This window comes from Octopus bimaculoides, chromosome 26 (genome assembly GCF_046866305.1).
Source record: "Octopus bimaculoides isolate indiv1 chromosome 26, ASM4686630v1, whole genome shotgun sequence".
NCBI lineage: Eukaryota > Metazoa > Mollusca > Cephalopoda > Octopoda > Octopodidae > Octopus > Octopus bimaculoides.
The window spans coordinates 16899538-16917871 of record NC_142953.1 but is presented as its reverse complement, the minus strand read 5'-3'; the positions used below and the strand labels follow the sequence as shown (position 1 = coordinate 16917871).

The 18334-nt window shown below is 37.1% G+C and overlaps 1 protein-coding gene across 1 annotated transcript in view; it reads right to left on the bottom strand.

Annotated features, from left to right (window-relative positions):
• Positions 1 to 14721, bottom strand: part of LOC106882359 (SH3 domain-binding glutamic acid-rich-like protein 3) — a 39165-nt gene extending 24444 nt beyond the window's left edge. Inside the window, exon 1 of the mRNA XM_014933013.3 lies at positions 14162 to 14721. Within this exon, the coding sequence (XP_014788499.1) occupies positions 14162 to 14206 (45 nt within the window). The 5' untranslated portion in view covers positions 14207 to 14721. The remainder of the gene's footprint in view (positions 1 to 14161) is intronic.
• Positions 14722 to 18334: the final 3613 nt, after the last annotated feature.

Genomic DNA, 18334 nt, shown 5'->3' with positions numbered 1-18334 from the left:
TGTGCGGGTGGCACATAAGATGTACCATCTTGAGCGTGACCGTTGCCAGTACCGCCTGACTGGCCTTTGTAGGGTTTTCGATCGAGATCGTTGCCAGTGCCCCTGGACTGGCTCTTGTGCGGGTGGCACATAAAAGACACCATTTCGAGCGTGGCCGTTTTCGTGCGGGTGACATGTAAAAGCACCCACTACACTCTGAGTGGTTGGCGTTAGGAAGGGCATCCAGCTGTAGAAACTCTGCCAAATTAGATTGGAGCCTGGTGTTGCCATCCAGTTTCACCAGTCCTCAATCAAATCGTCCAACCCATGCTAGCATGGAAAGCGGACGTTAAACGATGATGATGATTATTATTATTATTATTAAGCCTTGTGCCTATAATAGAATTGCTTAGGGTGATGAAACCATCCTGCATGTACTCGTCCAATGTCCAAGTATTGCTGACATGTGGCGCTTTGTTGAACAGCTGTTGACACATGTGGGACAGATTCGGTTATCAGCAGAGTCCATCATGAAGATCGTCCCACCGCCTTCTTTTGACCAGGAAGGAAAGGCAGTTTTCTTCTGTCTGGTGGCTATGGCGAAGGTGGTAGTGTGGTGGACGAGATTGAAAGGACTGCAGACAGATACCTTCCTCTTTGGCCAAGCCCTCATCAACTTGAAAAGGAAAGTGAGGGTGAAGTGGGAAGTTCTCCCCCCCCCCCCCCCAGCCACCAGTATTTTTGTTGAAAGGTAGGTGAATGTGGCAAGTATGGCCGTGTGAAGGGGCCAACTCTGAACATTCACTTGTAAATTGGAGGCGTTGAGGAGAGGGGTTGCTTACTGAGGTGCACTTGGCGGTTGGGGGAACCAGGATGTGTGGGGTTCCTTGGTTGTCCTAGTAAGGAACTGCCCCTTTTGGGGAATTTTTATTGTTTGATTTTATTGTTAATTGTTATTGTTATTTATTGCATACTCCACATTGTTCGAAACCCCACTTGTCCCTTGTATTGTCCCTATTTTGTTTTGTGTTTGGCCCTTGCGGCCAATAAAAAAATCATAATCATTATTATTATTATTATTATTATTATCTTCCATGCTAGTGGCACGTAAAAAGCACCATTTGAGTGTAATTGTTATCAGTGTTGCCTTACTGGCACTTGTGCCAGTGGTACGTGTAAAGACATTCGAGCGAGATCGTTGCCAGTGCCACTGGACTGGCTCCTGTGCAGGTGGCACATAAAAAACACCATTTGAGCGTGGCTGTTGCCAGTACCGCCTGACTGGCCCTCGTGCCGGTGGCACGTAAAAGCACCCACTACACTCTCGAAGTGGTTGGCATTAGGAAGGGCATCCAGCCGTAGAAACTCTGCTAGATAAGATTGGAGCCTGGTGCAGCCATCTGGTTCGCCAGTCCTCAGTCAAATCATCCAACCCATGCTAGCATGGAAATAAAATAAATAGTGAAATAATTATAATTTTTCAGTCATTGGATAGTAGCCAAGCTGGAACACTACACACATATACACATGACAAGCTTTTGCAGTTTCCATTATCCAAACTCACTCACAAGGCTTTGGCTGGACAAGGGTTATAATGGCAGACACTTACCCAAGGTTACATATGTATCTGTATGTATGCAAGTGTGCATGTTTGTGTCTCATTGTCTTGATATCCTCTGACAGTCATAAATGAGTGTCACTGTCATACAAGCAGTCCATTTCCAATATTCTGTGAAAACATGTCTGGCTATCAAGAAATATTACTTTGCTTGGAAACAAGTTTGGTTTGGTGATATGAAGGGCATCCAGCCATAAAAAATCTGCCTCACTATATTCTGCCTGATCCATGCAAGGATGGAAAAGTGAACAGTGCTGAAGGACCACCTCAGGATGAGATGACAAATGACTGAGATACCTGGCACTTTGAAGACCCATCCGTCACAGAAGAAGTGTTAAGGCCACTCCCCTTGGTGAAGAGAATTGGCCTGCAAGCACTTGTGCCAGTGTCACATAATGGCACCTGTGCAATGCAATGCTAAAAGTACCCAGCTCACACTGTTAAAGTAGTTGGCATTCAGAAGAAATCCAACTGTAGAAGAAATCCAACTGTAGAAGAAACCAAGCCAAATCAGACTGGAACCTGGAGCAGCTCTCCAACTTGCCGGCTCTATTCAAACCAACTCACCCACCCACGCCATAGGAAATGGACATTAAACGAGGATGAGGATCTATTTTCTTAGACTAAATCATTTTGTTATCCTATTTGTATGAAAATACATTGTCTGTTTTCAATTAATTCTTAAAATAATGCAAAGTTTAGTAAAATAACTGCTATTATGAAGCTGGTATTCAGAACATAAATTAACACAAAATTTTGACAGGAAAGTTTTAAGATAATTTTAAAACAGGAATTTTAAATAATTTTAAAACATAAATTCAAGGACACTCTTAGGCAGGCTGGTATCAAAAGAGATTTTTAGTTTGGTAAACTTTTCCATTTCTAACAATGAGACTAACTAGACGAGGATGGGAAGATGAGGATTTTATCTTTTCTTTGCTTCAGCCGTGCTGGGGGCACCACTTTGAAGGGTTTTAGTTGAACAAACCAATCCCAGTACTTGTTTTTAAGTCTGGTACATATTGTATTGGTCTCTTTTGCCGAACTGCTAAGTTACAGGGACTGAAACAAACCAACACCAGTTACCAAATGGTGGGAGACAAACAAACACATATACATATGTATACAATGGGTTCCCATTCAGTCTCTGTCTACCAAGTCCATGCACAAGGCACTGGTCAACCCGAGGCTACCATAGAAGACATTTGCCCAAGGTGGGACTGAACCCAAAACCATGTTGTTGCAAAGCGAGTTTCTTAACTACAGAGCCATGCCTGAGCCTGAAGTTTACAACTAAACGGATTAAAGTATCTGAAAGTAAACATTGACCAAGTGTAAAGTAGAATTTAGTAGTGTTGCAGGAGGGGGGGGGACACACAAATTTGTCAGAGAGAGAGAGAGAAAGAGAGGCAGACAGACAGTGTGTGTGTGTGTGTGTTTATTGCTAAAGATTATAAACGATGGCAATAGCAGGAACTGAAGTCCATGACAACAGATCATGGTGGAGGATAAAAACACAAAAGGCAAAAGACACACACACACAGATAGATTAGTGACAGGAACTAGGAGTATCATTGTTGTTGTTGTTGGTGGTGGTGGTGTAGCAGTAATGGTGGTTGTACAAGTGGTGAAGTAGCCAGCAGTGATAGTCATTGTGTGGTGATGTTGGTAGTGGTGTTGATAGTGGTGGTGGTTTATAGTACTGGTGTTGGAAAGTAGAGGTGTGGTTGTGGTGGTGTTGGTTATAGTGTTGATAGTGGTAGCCTTATATAATACTGGTGTAAGAATGGTAGAGGTGTGGTGGTTGTTGTGTGGTGATGTTAGTAGAGGTGTGATGGTACTGATATTGGTGGTATGGTACAGTGTTGGTGTAGTGGTGTTGGCAGTAGTACTGATAGTGGTGGTGTTGGTAGAGCAATGTTGATAGAGATGGTGTTGGTAGGTATAAGTATAGTGGTGGTAGTGGCAGTGTCGGTGGTGTGTCAATACTAATGATGGTGGTGGTGGTACTAATGGTGGTAACAGTAGTGTTGTGGTGTCAGTAGCACAATTGAGGTGGTGTCGGTAGAAGAAGTAGCATGAGGTGGAGAGAGAGCGAAGCAGACAGAGGTGGTGGTGAAGTGAAGCTAGTATTGCTATTACTTTTGTTGTTTTAAACCCAAACTTAAGCACTGCCATTACTCAGAGAAAACAATTAAAAACTGACATTCCTCATTAATTAGTCAGAATTGACTAAAAACACCCAACTTAATGTTTGTATTCTACACTGAGAAACTACAAAAATTGGTGACATTCTTTCTTGTCACCCATGCCATCAGCTAACTAATGATAGGACTGGACTGACAAATGCTTTGGTGGGTGAATTTGGCAGAAGGAAACTGAATGGAAGCATATGCATTGTGTGCGTGTGTGTGTGTTTTTTTTCCCCACCACTGCCTGATAACCTGTGTCGGCTCATTTATGTTTCCATAACTTAGGAGTTCGGCTTATTAGAAAGCTTGATTCCAGGTTCTGTTCCACTGTGCAACACCATCTACTACAGCCCTGGTCAACCGCTGCCTTGTGAGTGAATTTGGTTGAGAGAAACTGTGTGGAAGACATTCCGTGTGTGTGTGTGTGTGTGTGTGTGTGTGTGTGTGTGTGCATGCATGTGTATATGAGTGTTGGTTTATTTACGTCCTTGTAACTTATGATTCAGCATATGAGACCAATAGAATAAGTACCAGATATCAAGAAAAATAAGTACCAGGGTCAATTTGTTCAGCTACATTGTTCAATATGGTGCCCCAGCATGACCACAGTCCAACGACTGAAACAAAAATATATTTTAATTGATTACCAAGGACACCAAATTACCCAGATTGTTAGAGCATTGGATGAAATGTTTCACCATATTTCGTCCAACATTTTTTACATCCCAAGTTCAAATCCCACTTCAGATAACGTTACTTTAAGTACCTGTCATATTGAGGGAACAATGGCATTGATTAACTAAACACCTATCCCTTAGTAATTACTGGTCTTGTGCTGAAATTGTTTACCAATTCATCATCATTTAATGCCTGCTTTTCCAGGCTCACATGGGTCAGTCAGAATTCATCGAAGCAGACATTCTATGGCTGGATGCCCTTCCTGATGCCAACCTTCACCTGTTTCCAAGGGACGTAATATTTCCCCATGGCCAGACATGTTTCCAGAGAAAGACTGGAAACAAATCATACTGTTTATATAAAGGCAATGCTTGTTTACAGCCATTTCATAGAAGAATGGAAACGAAGGACATTGCTTGCATGGCATTGACATGTATTTATAATTATTATGCAATGTTAAGACAAAGAGACCAACACACACAAACGCATGTATACACACACACATTATATACATACCTACATACAACCTTCTTTCATTTTTCATTTATCAAATCCATTCACAAGGCATTAGTCGGCTTGTGGCTATAATAGAGAACACTTGGCCAAAATGCTGCACAGTAGAACTGATCCTGAAACCACATGATTCGGAATTAAATTTCTTAACCACATAGCCATTCTTGCATTTCGTTAAATGTTTATCTATGAAATTAATTTTCCTGTTTAGTGGCAGCCAGATGAAGTGGGTGGTGACCCACTTCTCCCCCCAACTCTGAAATTAGTGAGGTTGGTAGCATTTAATATCAAAACTGTGAGAAAGACGTATGCATGGAGGGATTGCATTTTGATTGCACTGGATGTAGTGATTAGCACAGGGCCTGTGGAGTGGGGGTGAATATGATGTGAGTGATGAGAGATGAAAAAGGAGAAAGAGAGATAGTATCCTACTAAAGGGGGCACATGAGCAGACAACTCTGAGTAGCAGATATTACTGAGGTAGCAGTGGTAGGAGATGGTAAAGAGAGAGGCAGTACATCCTATGAGTTGAGGTTGGAGTGTGAGAGGGAAATATAAATAGGTACCATGGGAAGGTAGAGTTCACCTAGCTGTAAATATGTACCATGTGGACAGGTACAGTTCACCTGGATATAAATAGGTAATGTGGATGAGTATATGTGTGTGCATGTATTCAACATACACATATACAAAAACACATAGATACACAAATATATACATACATACATATACACACACACATATATAGGTACACAAATATATGCATCTATACACATACACATACACATATATACATCAATATGTATACACATACACAGATACACAAATACATACATATATATATATATATATATATATATATATATATATGGGAGAATATACAAAAAATAACAACAGACGAGGACAGGTGGTAAATTTCCCAACTTCCTGTTTTGTTTTGTTTTATTTATATATATATATATATATATATATATACACACATACATACATATATATATATACATACATACATAGACACACACATATGTGTATGTGTGTGGTATGTAGACAGATGTAAACAATTTGTCTTTTCCACAATACCCTCGTGAACAAGAAAAAAAAGGAGATATCAGCTGATCTAGTTTTATTCCTTCCGTTGGGACTTCACCAACGACCAAGCGGCCTCTTTCATTGTCCACAGAGAGATTGTTTGTAAAGTTGTTATTAATAATAAGTGCTGCATTAAACCAGATTAATCTATTTGCATAAATTTCTGGCATTCTTGGCAGCTCATTTGACTTACAAATTACTGATGCATCAATGATGTGTTAATAGAAGGAACACTGTACTATGAAATTAATCTATAGTATAATTAATCTATAGTATAATTAATCTATAGTATCAGGACAAAACATTGTTAATGCACCAGTAAGTTATTAATTAAACTAGCTGCCAGTAAAGCATCAATTTATGCAAATAGATTTAATTTATTGAAGCACTTATGAATAACAACTTTATAAACAATATATCTATGGACCATTAATCAGGGTAGTCTGTCGCTGATGAGGTTCTAATTGAGGCATTAAAACCAGCCTTGCAGATATGTATTTTCTTGTCCATGATGTTACTGTATAGAAGACAAGTTGTTTACATCTATCTACGCACATCGAGTTAGTTATATATTGTCATCCTCATCATTTAATAGTGCTGGTATGGGTTGGCTAGTTTGACCAAAGAATCGCATTCGGCTGCAATATCTGATCTAGCATGGCTTCTACAACTGGATCCTCTTTCTAATCCCAACTACTTTATAGCATGTACTTGGTAGCACCAGTGAGGTTGCGAAGTAACTAACAAGACAAAGAAAAAGCTTCCTTCACAGAGGGGGAGGGACGTGGCTTTATGGCAGGTGTTGTGAAGTAAAATTATGATAAGACAGATAAAGGTGGAGAACAAAAGAAAAAAGCACTCAACACATTTAGAAGGAGCTGCATATATTATTATCTAAAACAGTTTGATTTGACCCCTGGTAACTTAAGTCTTATAGACTTCTTACAGAAACCTGCAAAATTTTTAAGGTGCAAGGAGTTGAGTCCAACTTATGCCAGCATGGAAGATGGCTGCTAAATGATGATGACGAGGACATAAAATCGTGTGGTTTTCTAAACAGGTATCGCCATCATACAAGCAGTATTGATTATTTCCAATCTTCTGTGAAGACATGTCTGGCCACAGAGAAATATTTGGTTTGCAAACAGGTGAAGGTTGGTGACAAGAAGAGCATCTGACTAGAAAATATACCTTTAACGAATTTCACCTGACCTATAAGTGGATGTTAAAACAATGATATATATTTAAGTAAAAAAAAGAAAGGAAAACAAAGAAAGCTTTTAACAACTGTCAGAAGCTTTCTTTGTTTTTGTTTTCTAATTCTGTACTTACAATGCTTCAAGCAAACTACAACACTCTTAACGATACATATATAAATCTATAGATGCTTAGATAAGTTTCGGACAGAATTGGTTCTGGGTTTCACTAATTTAATAGTACCACCAGAAAAAGACAGTTAATGACATTTCATATTCCATTCATTCTTTGGGCACCATCGACCATTCAAGTAGAGAGTTGCTGTTTGCAGGGATATATCTGGGTGTAGTGGGTTTATCTGGAATTTGTTGGAAATATTCATCCAGAAACTGTTGAATGTTAGATATTTTCTTCTCTTATGTGTCCTGACATGATGTTCAAGAGAGCAAGGCCAATTAAGGTGAAATAGTTCTGTCGTAGTGTTGTGATGTTATGCAAACATGATTTTTATAGAGGACGGATGGCAAGGGGACCAAGCCTTGCGTGAATTTTATGTGTGAATTTTAAAGTTAATGCCAATATTGTTTAGGCAATACTGTTGGAATATTTTCCACATCATACAAATGATATAGTGCTCATTGGTGGGAATAAAACTTGAGCTTCTCAAGCCGATCTCAATAATTACACAAAGTATATTACAGTGTATGTATATTTGCATGTGTGTGTGTGTATATATATATATATATGATGATGATGATATACACACACACACACACATACATACACATACGTGCGCATATACATGTACATATACATGTTTACATATACACACATTTTGAGAGAGAGAAATTTGTAAATACATACACACACACATAGTTTCTGCTGAATTTGTGGTACAAAAAGTTTTCAATACAACTTTGGGAAGTGTGAACATATGCATGTGTGTGTATACGAGCGTTTTTGTGTGTTCATGTGTCTATGTATTGTATACAGTTAACGGTTGTGTGTATGCATAATCTAATGACATATTCATACAGGTCTGGCTGGGTATATATAAATATACATATATATGTCATAGGAGTGCGGGTTGAGGTGAAGGATGTGGAATGTAGGCCACGTAAATTAATGAACCAAGCTCAATAGATAACCAAACGGTATCACACATAAACCACTCGCCATCAGCACACACACACACATTATATATATATATATATATATATATATATTTAGCTGTACTTTAAACCTTATCCTAGCGACACGCATATTCGGCTGCACATTAACTTACATAGTTGATACTCTAACCATAAAGGACTTCTAAGCACCGCTTGTCCCACAACCACACTTCGATTTTTTCCAAAATATGTGCACACCACCAGGAACAAACTATCATAATATATATATATTATACTTACGTATATTTATATATGATATTTACAGAATACTTAGCCATATATATATATATATATATATATATATAAAAATATGTGACACTCATTCGGAAGCCATGATAAAACTCCGAGTTTCGGATGCCGGGGTGGGAACACACGCCAACATCTCTTCAGTTATCCGGCCAATTGAAAATTCCTAGGATAACTGAAGGGATGTTGGCGTGGGTTCCCACCCTGGCATCCGAAACTCGGAGTTTTATCATGGCTACCGAATGAGTGTCACATACTTTTACAGATAAATTCCTCTATTTACATAATATCGAGGTTTCTTTCTTTCTTTTGTTGTCCTTTCTATCAATATATATATATATATATTTCTATATATATATATATATACACACACACACACACACACAAAATCTGAAGTAATCCACAGTTCGACTGGACACCCAACACACTCACACCAACGTCCACTGAAGCTGGATGGATACACACACACACACACACACACACAAATATACATATTTGAATTGGACGTAGGTACACACATAAGAACAGACACACACACACATCATCATCATCAACGAAATAGAAAAAGAAGGAAGAAGAAGAGAGCAACTTAAATGAGTCAACATTAAAAGATGAACGAGTCTCTTTCGAAACGAGAGGACGGAACACATCACTTCTTTACATACATAAACATACACACAAATATACGTCTGTATACATACATATTTACATATTTACATATATATATATATATATATATATATATATATATATATATATATATATATATATATAGGTAATCTTCCAGTTTCGAGGGGTTAAATAAATTACAAGGGAAATAACTGAACGTCTTAACAGTATTATCCGTACTACTTTGTTTATAAATAAATCACTCGATTTGATTGACGTTAACTGTTTATATATAAATCACACACGTGATTGAATATCATAGTTTCTTATGAGAAATCGAAAATGCCTCGTGGAAGACCGGCTGCACAACATCTAACCCGAAGCCTAACCCTAACCCTAAACTTTTATTTTTAAAAATTCCGTCGCATGCTGTTTGTAAAAAGAAAACAACATTTTAAACTTTTATTTAAAAAATTCCGTCGCATGCTGTTTGTAAAAGGAAAACAACATTTTAAACTTTTATTTAAAAAATTCCGTCGCATGCTGTTTTAGAGAAAAAGTAGTACGGATAATACTGGTAAGTCGTTCAGTTATTTCCCTTGTAATTTATTTAACCCCTCGAAACTGGAAGATTACCATATATATATATATATATATGTATATATATACACACACAGAAATATATATGCATAAATATACGCATATTTATATATACACATATGTATACAGACATATACATAAATACATATGTATTATATGAATGTGTGTATATATATAAATTACTACTGTTACTATTATCTATAGCCCTAATTAATTATAATGGAAATAACATGGTTAATAAATTATGACTTTTTTAACAACGATATTTACCCTATTTTTCGCTTCTCTACCACAAACAATAATTCACACACCATGATAATTAACGAATTAACACAACTACATGATAACAAATTAACACTCCTACTACTTATTACTGTTAATAAACAAAATATAATTAAGATAATTAATCATAAAATTATAACAATAACTGTGACCTCAGGTTAGCTTTGATCTAGCAGACTTAAGTCTGTCCAACCATGACCACCCCTTTTATACGAGGGTCATATAGAGGGAACATTACATTATCTAATGCATGTTTGTTTTTTGTTGCTTTTCTTTTCAAGAACATTGGATTCGATTTGAAAGAAATTTGACTGCTATTTCTAGTAGGTCTAGAGACCACATGGGGATTATTTTATTTTATTGTATTTGCCACACAAGAACCATATAACAATGAGTCCTCGCATTTTCGGTCCCCTGTGAGTGTGTGTGTTTGTTATGAGGATGGGATGCTTACATAAAGGATAGGCAGTTAGTGTTCGGGCTACACACATGTATATGTCTACAATTTAGATGATTATTTTCTTTTTTTTTTTTATCTCGTGATGAATGGTAGAATTTTTTTTTCAAGTATTTGTGGCAAAATAAATTAAATTAAAATGTAGACTACGTAATTGTTTGACCTGGCAGAAATGGCAGGCAAACTCCCTTCAAATCACCTTATTCATAAATAAAAGAAGGAACAGAAGAACTCCATAAGATAAGGGTAGATTTTCTTATGAAAGAGTAATTACATCATAGGGAAGGGGAACGGTTGGTGGGGTTGAAATTCTAAGGGGGAAAAATCCTTTAAGAATTATAATCTCCGTTCTACAAAACCCAAGAATTTTTTTTTTTAAGCCTCTCAATTCCTTGACCTTTTTCCTTTCCCAGTTGGAAGCGATGGCTATTCCAAAATTCTGTTTTTCCCCCCACCCCCACCTTCTAAACGGTTTCAAATTTTGACACAAGGATAATAATTTCAGTTGATTACATCAATTCCATTGTTCATTTTATCGACCCAGAAAGGATTGAAGACAAAATTACTTCAGCAGAATTTGAACTTTGAACAAAGGAGCCAGAAAAAAAAAGCCGCTAAGTATTATATATACAACGCTCTAACGGTTCTGCCAAGCTCGCTGCCTAAATGTACATCAAAGGATGATGCAGAGGGTTGAGCAGCAGATTAAATTACTTTTGTTAGTATTTAGTTACAGTTTGTTTACGTGTTTCGAGTTCAATTCCATCCGAGGTCGACTCGTTATTACTTCATCCAAAGGTCGATAAACTAACTTAATAACCAAGGATTGGTTCAGTATCAATGACTCAGACACGTTCACCAAACCCGAAAATCTTTGGCACGGTGCCAAGAATGGCAAGAAATTATCACAATAAATCATAGCTGTTTCTAACGTAGGCACAAGGCCAACAATTTTCGAGATGTGTGGTTTAGCCAATACCATCGATCCTAGTATAGGACTCGCACTTCAGTTTATCGATCCTTGAACTGGTGAAAGGCAAACTGACCCCGAGTAAGATTTGAAACCAGAATACCAACGCTTTAACTTTACCGACTATTCTGCCAACCCGCCACCTTAATAATAATAATAATTGTTTCAAATTTTAGCACAAACCCACCACTTTCGACGAAACGGTTATGGCACAAGGCCAGCAATTTTGAAGGGTGGAGCAAGTCGACATCTCGCTCCCAATATTTCAATGGTACTCTCTTTTATGGATCCGCGAAAGGACGAAAGGCAAAGCTAAATTCAGTGGGTTTTGAACTCTGAACGTTAAATAGCCGGAACAAATACCAATTTCTTTATTGCCCATTAAGCATTTTGTTCGACGCGCTAACAATTCTGCCACCTCGCCGATTTCTTTTAATACAAGTGAATCATAAACATGATCATGGCTACGGTTCTACATTCAACTTGGTATTTTAATACAGTCCTGTGTATATATGTATATTTCTATTTTGCTGTTGGTTAAATAATTCCCTCGGGGCTGGATGATTATTTAGTTTTTATTTATAACTTCCCTCACCCACCCCACCTTTTTTTATATATATTTTTAGCTTCGTTAATTGATTTTCAAGACAATCACACCCAGCAATTACTTTGTGGCAGAAGCTTGTTTAAACGTAAGAAGTTAAATCGACCGGCTCTCAACGAAATTCGAACACGAGCCAGCAAGACAGTAAGGTTTCGAACTGACTGCTAATACTTCTGATGTATTCCGTGGACCTAAAAACCAAAGATCGCCCTAACAACGTTCTGTAATAATAATAATGGTAATAATTGTTATTATTATTACCATTATTATAATTATTTCTTTCATAAACTACAAAGGCGACGACTGAAAGAGGTGAGACGTTACGAAGAAATTAACATAAAATGTGTAAGGTGGAAATGGACCGAAAAATCGAAGAGGAAGAAAATAATAATAATCTAATTTTGGCACAAGGCCAATTGTTTTGAGAGGCTGTGGTCAGTCGATAACATCGATCGACCGCAATGTTTGACTGGTACTTTATTTTATCGACCACCAGAGGAATGAACGGCAAAGTTGGACCTTAACTAGGTTTGAACTCAGAACGTAAAGAGTCGGAACAAGTAGCACAAAGAATCTTTGCCAGGCACAAGTCTGCGAATCTTTCCTCTCTAACCACGTTCCATAATAACCAACGATAACTATAAAATAATAATAATATTATTATTATTATTATTATCATATTGCTATTATTATTTCTTTTATTTGCCAGAGTGTCATCGACTGAAGAACAGGGACAATGCAAAGAAATTAACATTAAATGTGGAAGGGGGAACATAAAATATCGAACGAGAAAGAATAATATTGGTTCCAAATTTTGGCACAAGGCCAGCAATTTCTGGGGAGGGGATAATTGATATTATCTACTTCAGTACTTGATGGGTTCTCTATTTTATCGACCCCCCACTCCCCGATAGGATGAAAGGTTAAGCCGACCCAAGAAGGATTTGAACTCAGAACGTAAAGAGCCGAAAGGAATATCATGCAAGGCATCTTTATCCGATGCTCTGACGATTTTGCAAACTCAATGATAATTTAATGGTTTCTAAGAGAAGCGTTAAGGAATAGAATTTTGGAGAAAAAGGAAGAATATTACAGTCGTCCGTTATATATCAACGTCAACACTTGACAGATAATTTTATCGAAAGAACGGAATTGCAAAAAGTTGGTAGTCTTAGAAGGAAGAATAAACCGTAAAACAACGACTCTTTATTGATTCCGTTATTCTTAAAGGTCCAAAATATTCTGTAGAATTGATTAATTTTTAAATTACTGCCAAACATTTTTATCTACTTCGCCTTTTTTTTTAAACCCGGCGTCTATCAATTCCATCAACGACCACCACCTTTAATAATGATGATGGTGGTGGTGGTGGTGTTGATGGTGTGTTGTTAATAATAACAATGATGGTAGTAGTGGTGGTGGTGGTTTTTAACTGAAGAAACGATTATTATTATTATTATTATTATTATTATTATTATTATTATTATTATTATTAAACAAACACTAATTTTAAATTTATCTTTATCGATCCTAGAAGGATGGAAGACAAACAGGATGCAGCCGGGATTTGAAACAAGGGAGAAACACAAAAACAAAACAAACAAAAATAGAACAAATAAACTGCTATGCCACACATACAGTAAAAAAAAATCAAAACCATCGAAGCAAAAAAAGTTTAAATGATTATAAAATAAAATGTTTAATAATTAAAATACAAACAACAATCTAATATCAGGCCTTATAAAGATTAATTTCAAACAAACAAAAAAATATATTATAAAGCTGGTCCTCAACTGAATTGGTAGGGATTGAACCCCTGCCATTTTAGTTTACATTGAACAAAGCTTTTAGCAATGAATTCATGGATAATATATTATTTCATAATAATAATGTTAATTAATGTTGTTTTTTTTTTAAAGAAGCACGACAATTAAATAAATAAATAAATGCTTTACCGCTCTACATCCTGATACAGATGTTGAATACAGTATAACAGGCATGGTGATGCGGTGTGTGTATATATCAGAGTTTATATATGTGTGATTATGTGATATATGTGTGCGTTGTGACACACTGAAGGACTGATAACTCCTCACTGACTGACGTCCTACGACGAAGCTGCTGCTGCTACTACTACTACTACTACTTCTATAGCTGCTACCACTACTACTACAACAAGTGAGGGGTGGTGGTAGTAGAAAGTGGTAGTGAGAGTGGTAAGCTGGCAGGGAGAAGGAGGGAAGTTGTGTCTAGTAGTAGTGGAAGTGAAAGTAATGATAACGACAGTGGTGATGGTTGAAGTAGTAATGAGAGTGGTAGTAGCTGTAGTAATGACAGCAGTAGTAGTAGTAGTAGTGGTGGTGTGGTGGTGATTCTAAGAGAAATGGTTACGGTGATAATAGAAGTGGTTGTGGTAGTGGTAGTGAGAGTAATGATTGAAGTTGTAGTAACGGTAGCAGTAGCAATAGTAGTTGCATCGGTGATAAGCAGTGGTTGTGATGGCAGTAGTAGTAGTAGTAGGATGATGGTGGGGTGGTGGTAGTAGTAGTAGTAGAAAATGTAGTTGTGGTGACAAATGATAGTATTAGAGTAGGAGGAAATTGGTGAAAGTAGTAGTGGTGGTAGTTTATGATACTGAGATAGTGGGAGGAGAGTGAGAAAGTGTTATTGAGATGAAAGGCAACTGAGTGAGTGAAAGTAAGGGATTTTGAATAGAGAGAGAAAAACAGATAAGTGAAGGGAAGAGGAGACAAAAGAGAAGAGAGAGTGTGTGACGTATTGTCCAAAGAAGAGATGAAGTATGAAGAGGGAAGGAAGAAAAGGAGGTGAAAGAGGAGTAGAGAGAACGACGAAGAGATCAAATGTGAGAGGGGGAGATGAATTGATACAGTTAGAATATAATAGAAATAGAGAGACTGACCCAGTGGGTGAGTGAGAGAAATGATAGAGAAAGATGCTATAGCAAAAAAGAGAGCAACATTATAAATTGGAGAGAAAGAGCAAAGGGGTGAAAATTGATAAAGTGAGAAAACGCTAGAAAGAGAGGAGGGAAAGAGAGATAAATGGAAGACAAGGCAGAGGAAGATGATATAGAAAAACAGAGAGAGAAAGAAAGTGGACATAGAGGGAGATAGAGAACAGTATAAGAGTGTAGCAGACGAGCCTAACAGATATGAAAGGGGGGGGGGGGGTGAAAGGCTGTTTCCAAATAATCGGCTCCCGCACAATTGATAACAGGTTACTATTTGCTTCCCAACACATTCTCTTTACTTTTCCTTTATCCGTCTCACCTTATTCCAGTTGCCAGATTAAAAACCGTTAAACAATATAAACACGTGTTTAAGCAACGAAGAGACGGGATCATTTGAATTTCATGCCAGATTTACCGTGTTGTGAATGATAACTTATTCAACAGCTTTGGTTTGTTTATTTTTTAATGAATAAATGTTAAACATTTGCGGTTTTTTTTCTACTTCCGTTACCCCAGTGATAATTAAATAATTGGTTAGTTATTTAGTGTTGAATAAATAAATGCAATGAAATATAAAACAAAAAGCAGGTTATATTTTAATATAGATGTGGGATTTGGTCTGTGAATTTTTAATCTATTTTCTCACATTCAGCATTAAGATTTGAATGGTTTGTCAGACAATGGAAAGAGTTGAGGGAGAACCAGTCATTGTTTGGTGGTGTGCTAAGGGCATCAAGCTTAAATCCCTCACTTACCTACCCCATCTCTTTCTCTTCTAATTTGTTTCTCTCTCACTTTCTATCTTGCCTATTTTCCTTCCTTTTTCTCTCTCTTTCTTTCTCGCTTATCCTTCTCCCGCTTCTTTTATCTCTTACTTGCCCCTTTTCTTTCTCTCTCCTATCCTTATCTCTCTCTCTCTCTCTCCCTATTTCTCTACTTCCTTTCTCTTTTCTGCCGTTCTCTCTTCTGCCTCCCGTCTTTCTCTTCTGTCACGTATCTTTCTCTCTTGCTTCTCTCTCTCTCTCCCTCTCTCTCTCTCATATCTCCTCTACTCTGTCCCTTCTAACATCTCCGTTACTCTCTCCTCTCCCACTATCATCATCATCACAATCATTTTCTTCTTTGTCTCTCTCTTTCTTCCTTTTTTTTTCCTGACGACATTTGACGCGAAGAATGACAAAAAGAGAATGTAATTAGATACCTTTAATTACATACATAATATGTACATTATACATAGATGTATATATGTAATTAAAAGTAAGGACGCCATAACGAAGCCTCTATAAAGTTCTAAAACATTCTCTGCGTTTTCTCATCACACACACACACACAGACTTATTGAATTTCAATCTAAGGGTGGAGACCATTTATCTCGGTCTTTCCTTCTGGTAACTTTTTCCTACCTCCACTCCACGAAAATTTGTGTTTCTTTCCCTATCTTCCGCCTTTTCTAAATTATTATTGTTAGTATTGTTTTATTTATTCATTTGGCCTTTTTTTCTCTACATCTTATTGGTTCCTTCGTTCGTTCATTCAAATTCAAATTGTAACAAAAAAAAACAAATAATTCGTGAGCGTTAATGAAAACTGTTCTCAAAAGCTACAAGGGAAGGAACTCCCAAAATTTCGATTGACCAAAAATTAGATGGAGATGTACAGGAGGGATGATCGACAAGAACCATTGGCCGTGTATGTTTCTGTGTGCGCGCGCGTATCTTTTGTTTTAGTCAATTGACTGCAGGGTTTAGTCGATCAAATCAAGCCCAGTACTTACTTTTTTAAAAGTCTTTTTTGCAAAGCCACTGAGTTACAAACATGTAAACAAACCAATACCAGTTGTCACGGTGCTGTGGGGGACACAAGCACATTCACACACACAATAAATATATATATATATATATATATATTGATAGAAAGGACAACAAAAGAAAGAAATAGACCTTGATATTATGTAAATAGAGGAATTAATCTGTAAAAATATGTGACACTTATTCGGTAGCCATGATAAAACTCTGAGTTTCGAATGCCTGGGTGGGAACCCACACCAACGTCTCTTCAGTTATCCGGCCATTGAAAATTCCTGTGAAAAAAATGACCGTTAAACAAAGAGAAATTACTGTGTGGTTGACCGTTATTAAGACAAAAGAGCTAAAGACCGCTAAGTAAGGGGAGGGGGTAAAAGTAAGGGAGTAGAGAAGACTTCTCTACTCCCTTACTTTTAGAGAAGACTTCCCTCTACTCGCTTACTTTTAGAGAAGACTTCTCTACTCCCTTACTTTTACCCCCTCCCCTTACTTAGCAGTCTTTAGCTCTTTTGTCTTAATAACGGTCAACCACACAGTAATTTCCCTTTGTTTAACGGTCATTTTTTTCACAGGAATTTTCAATGGCCTGATAACTGAAGAGATGTTGGCATGGATTCCCACCCCGACATCCGAAACTCGGAGTTTTATCATGGCTACCGAATAAGTGCCACATATTTTTACAGATATATATATATATATATATATTGTCTTGATATGCCTAAGCAAAACATTAATACACACACACACAAAGTTTAATTAGAGGATATGTTAACCTCATAAAGGGATGGTTATAACAAGGAAATACTGGTTCAACACCGAGTATTATTGGGGAATGAAATTCCCTTAAAACAATAGGTATAAAGTATATAGTTTATATCCAGTTAAATGAAGAAAAGAAAATGGAGATTAGGGAATTAATAATTATTTATTATTAACAAATTGGTCATTTTTACTTCTTACAGCCACTTCATTTAATACCCATGTCACATAAATGCAAATTTAATGCACAAATTTGTAATTAAATTATTGAGTATTAATTGAAATGGCTGTAATAAGTAAAGATGACCAATTTGATAATAATAAATAATTATTAACTTCTTAACCTCCATTTTCTTTTCTTCATTTAATATATCATCTTCGTCATCATCATCATCAACAACATTTAACGTCTATTGTCCATGCTGGCATGGGTTGGATGGTTTGACCAAGGCTGACATGTTGGATGTCTGCATCAGACTCCAGTCTGATTTGGTATGGTTTCTACAGCTGGATGCCCTTCTTAATGCCAACCACTCCGAGAGTGTAATGGGTGCTTTTACATGCCACTGGTACAGGTGTCATTTGCGTGACAC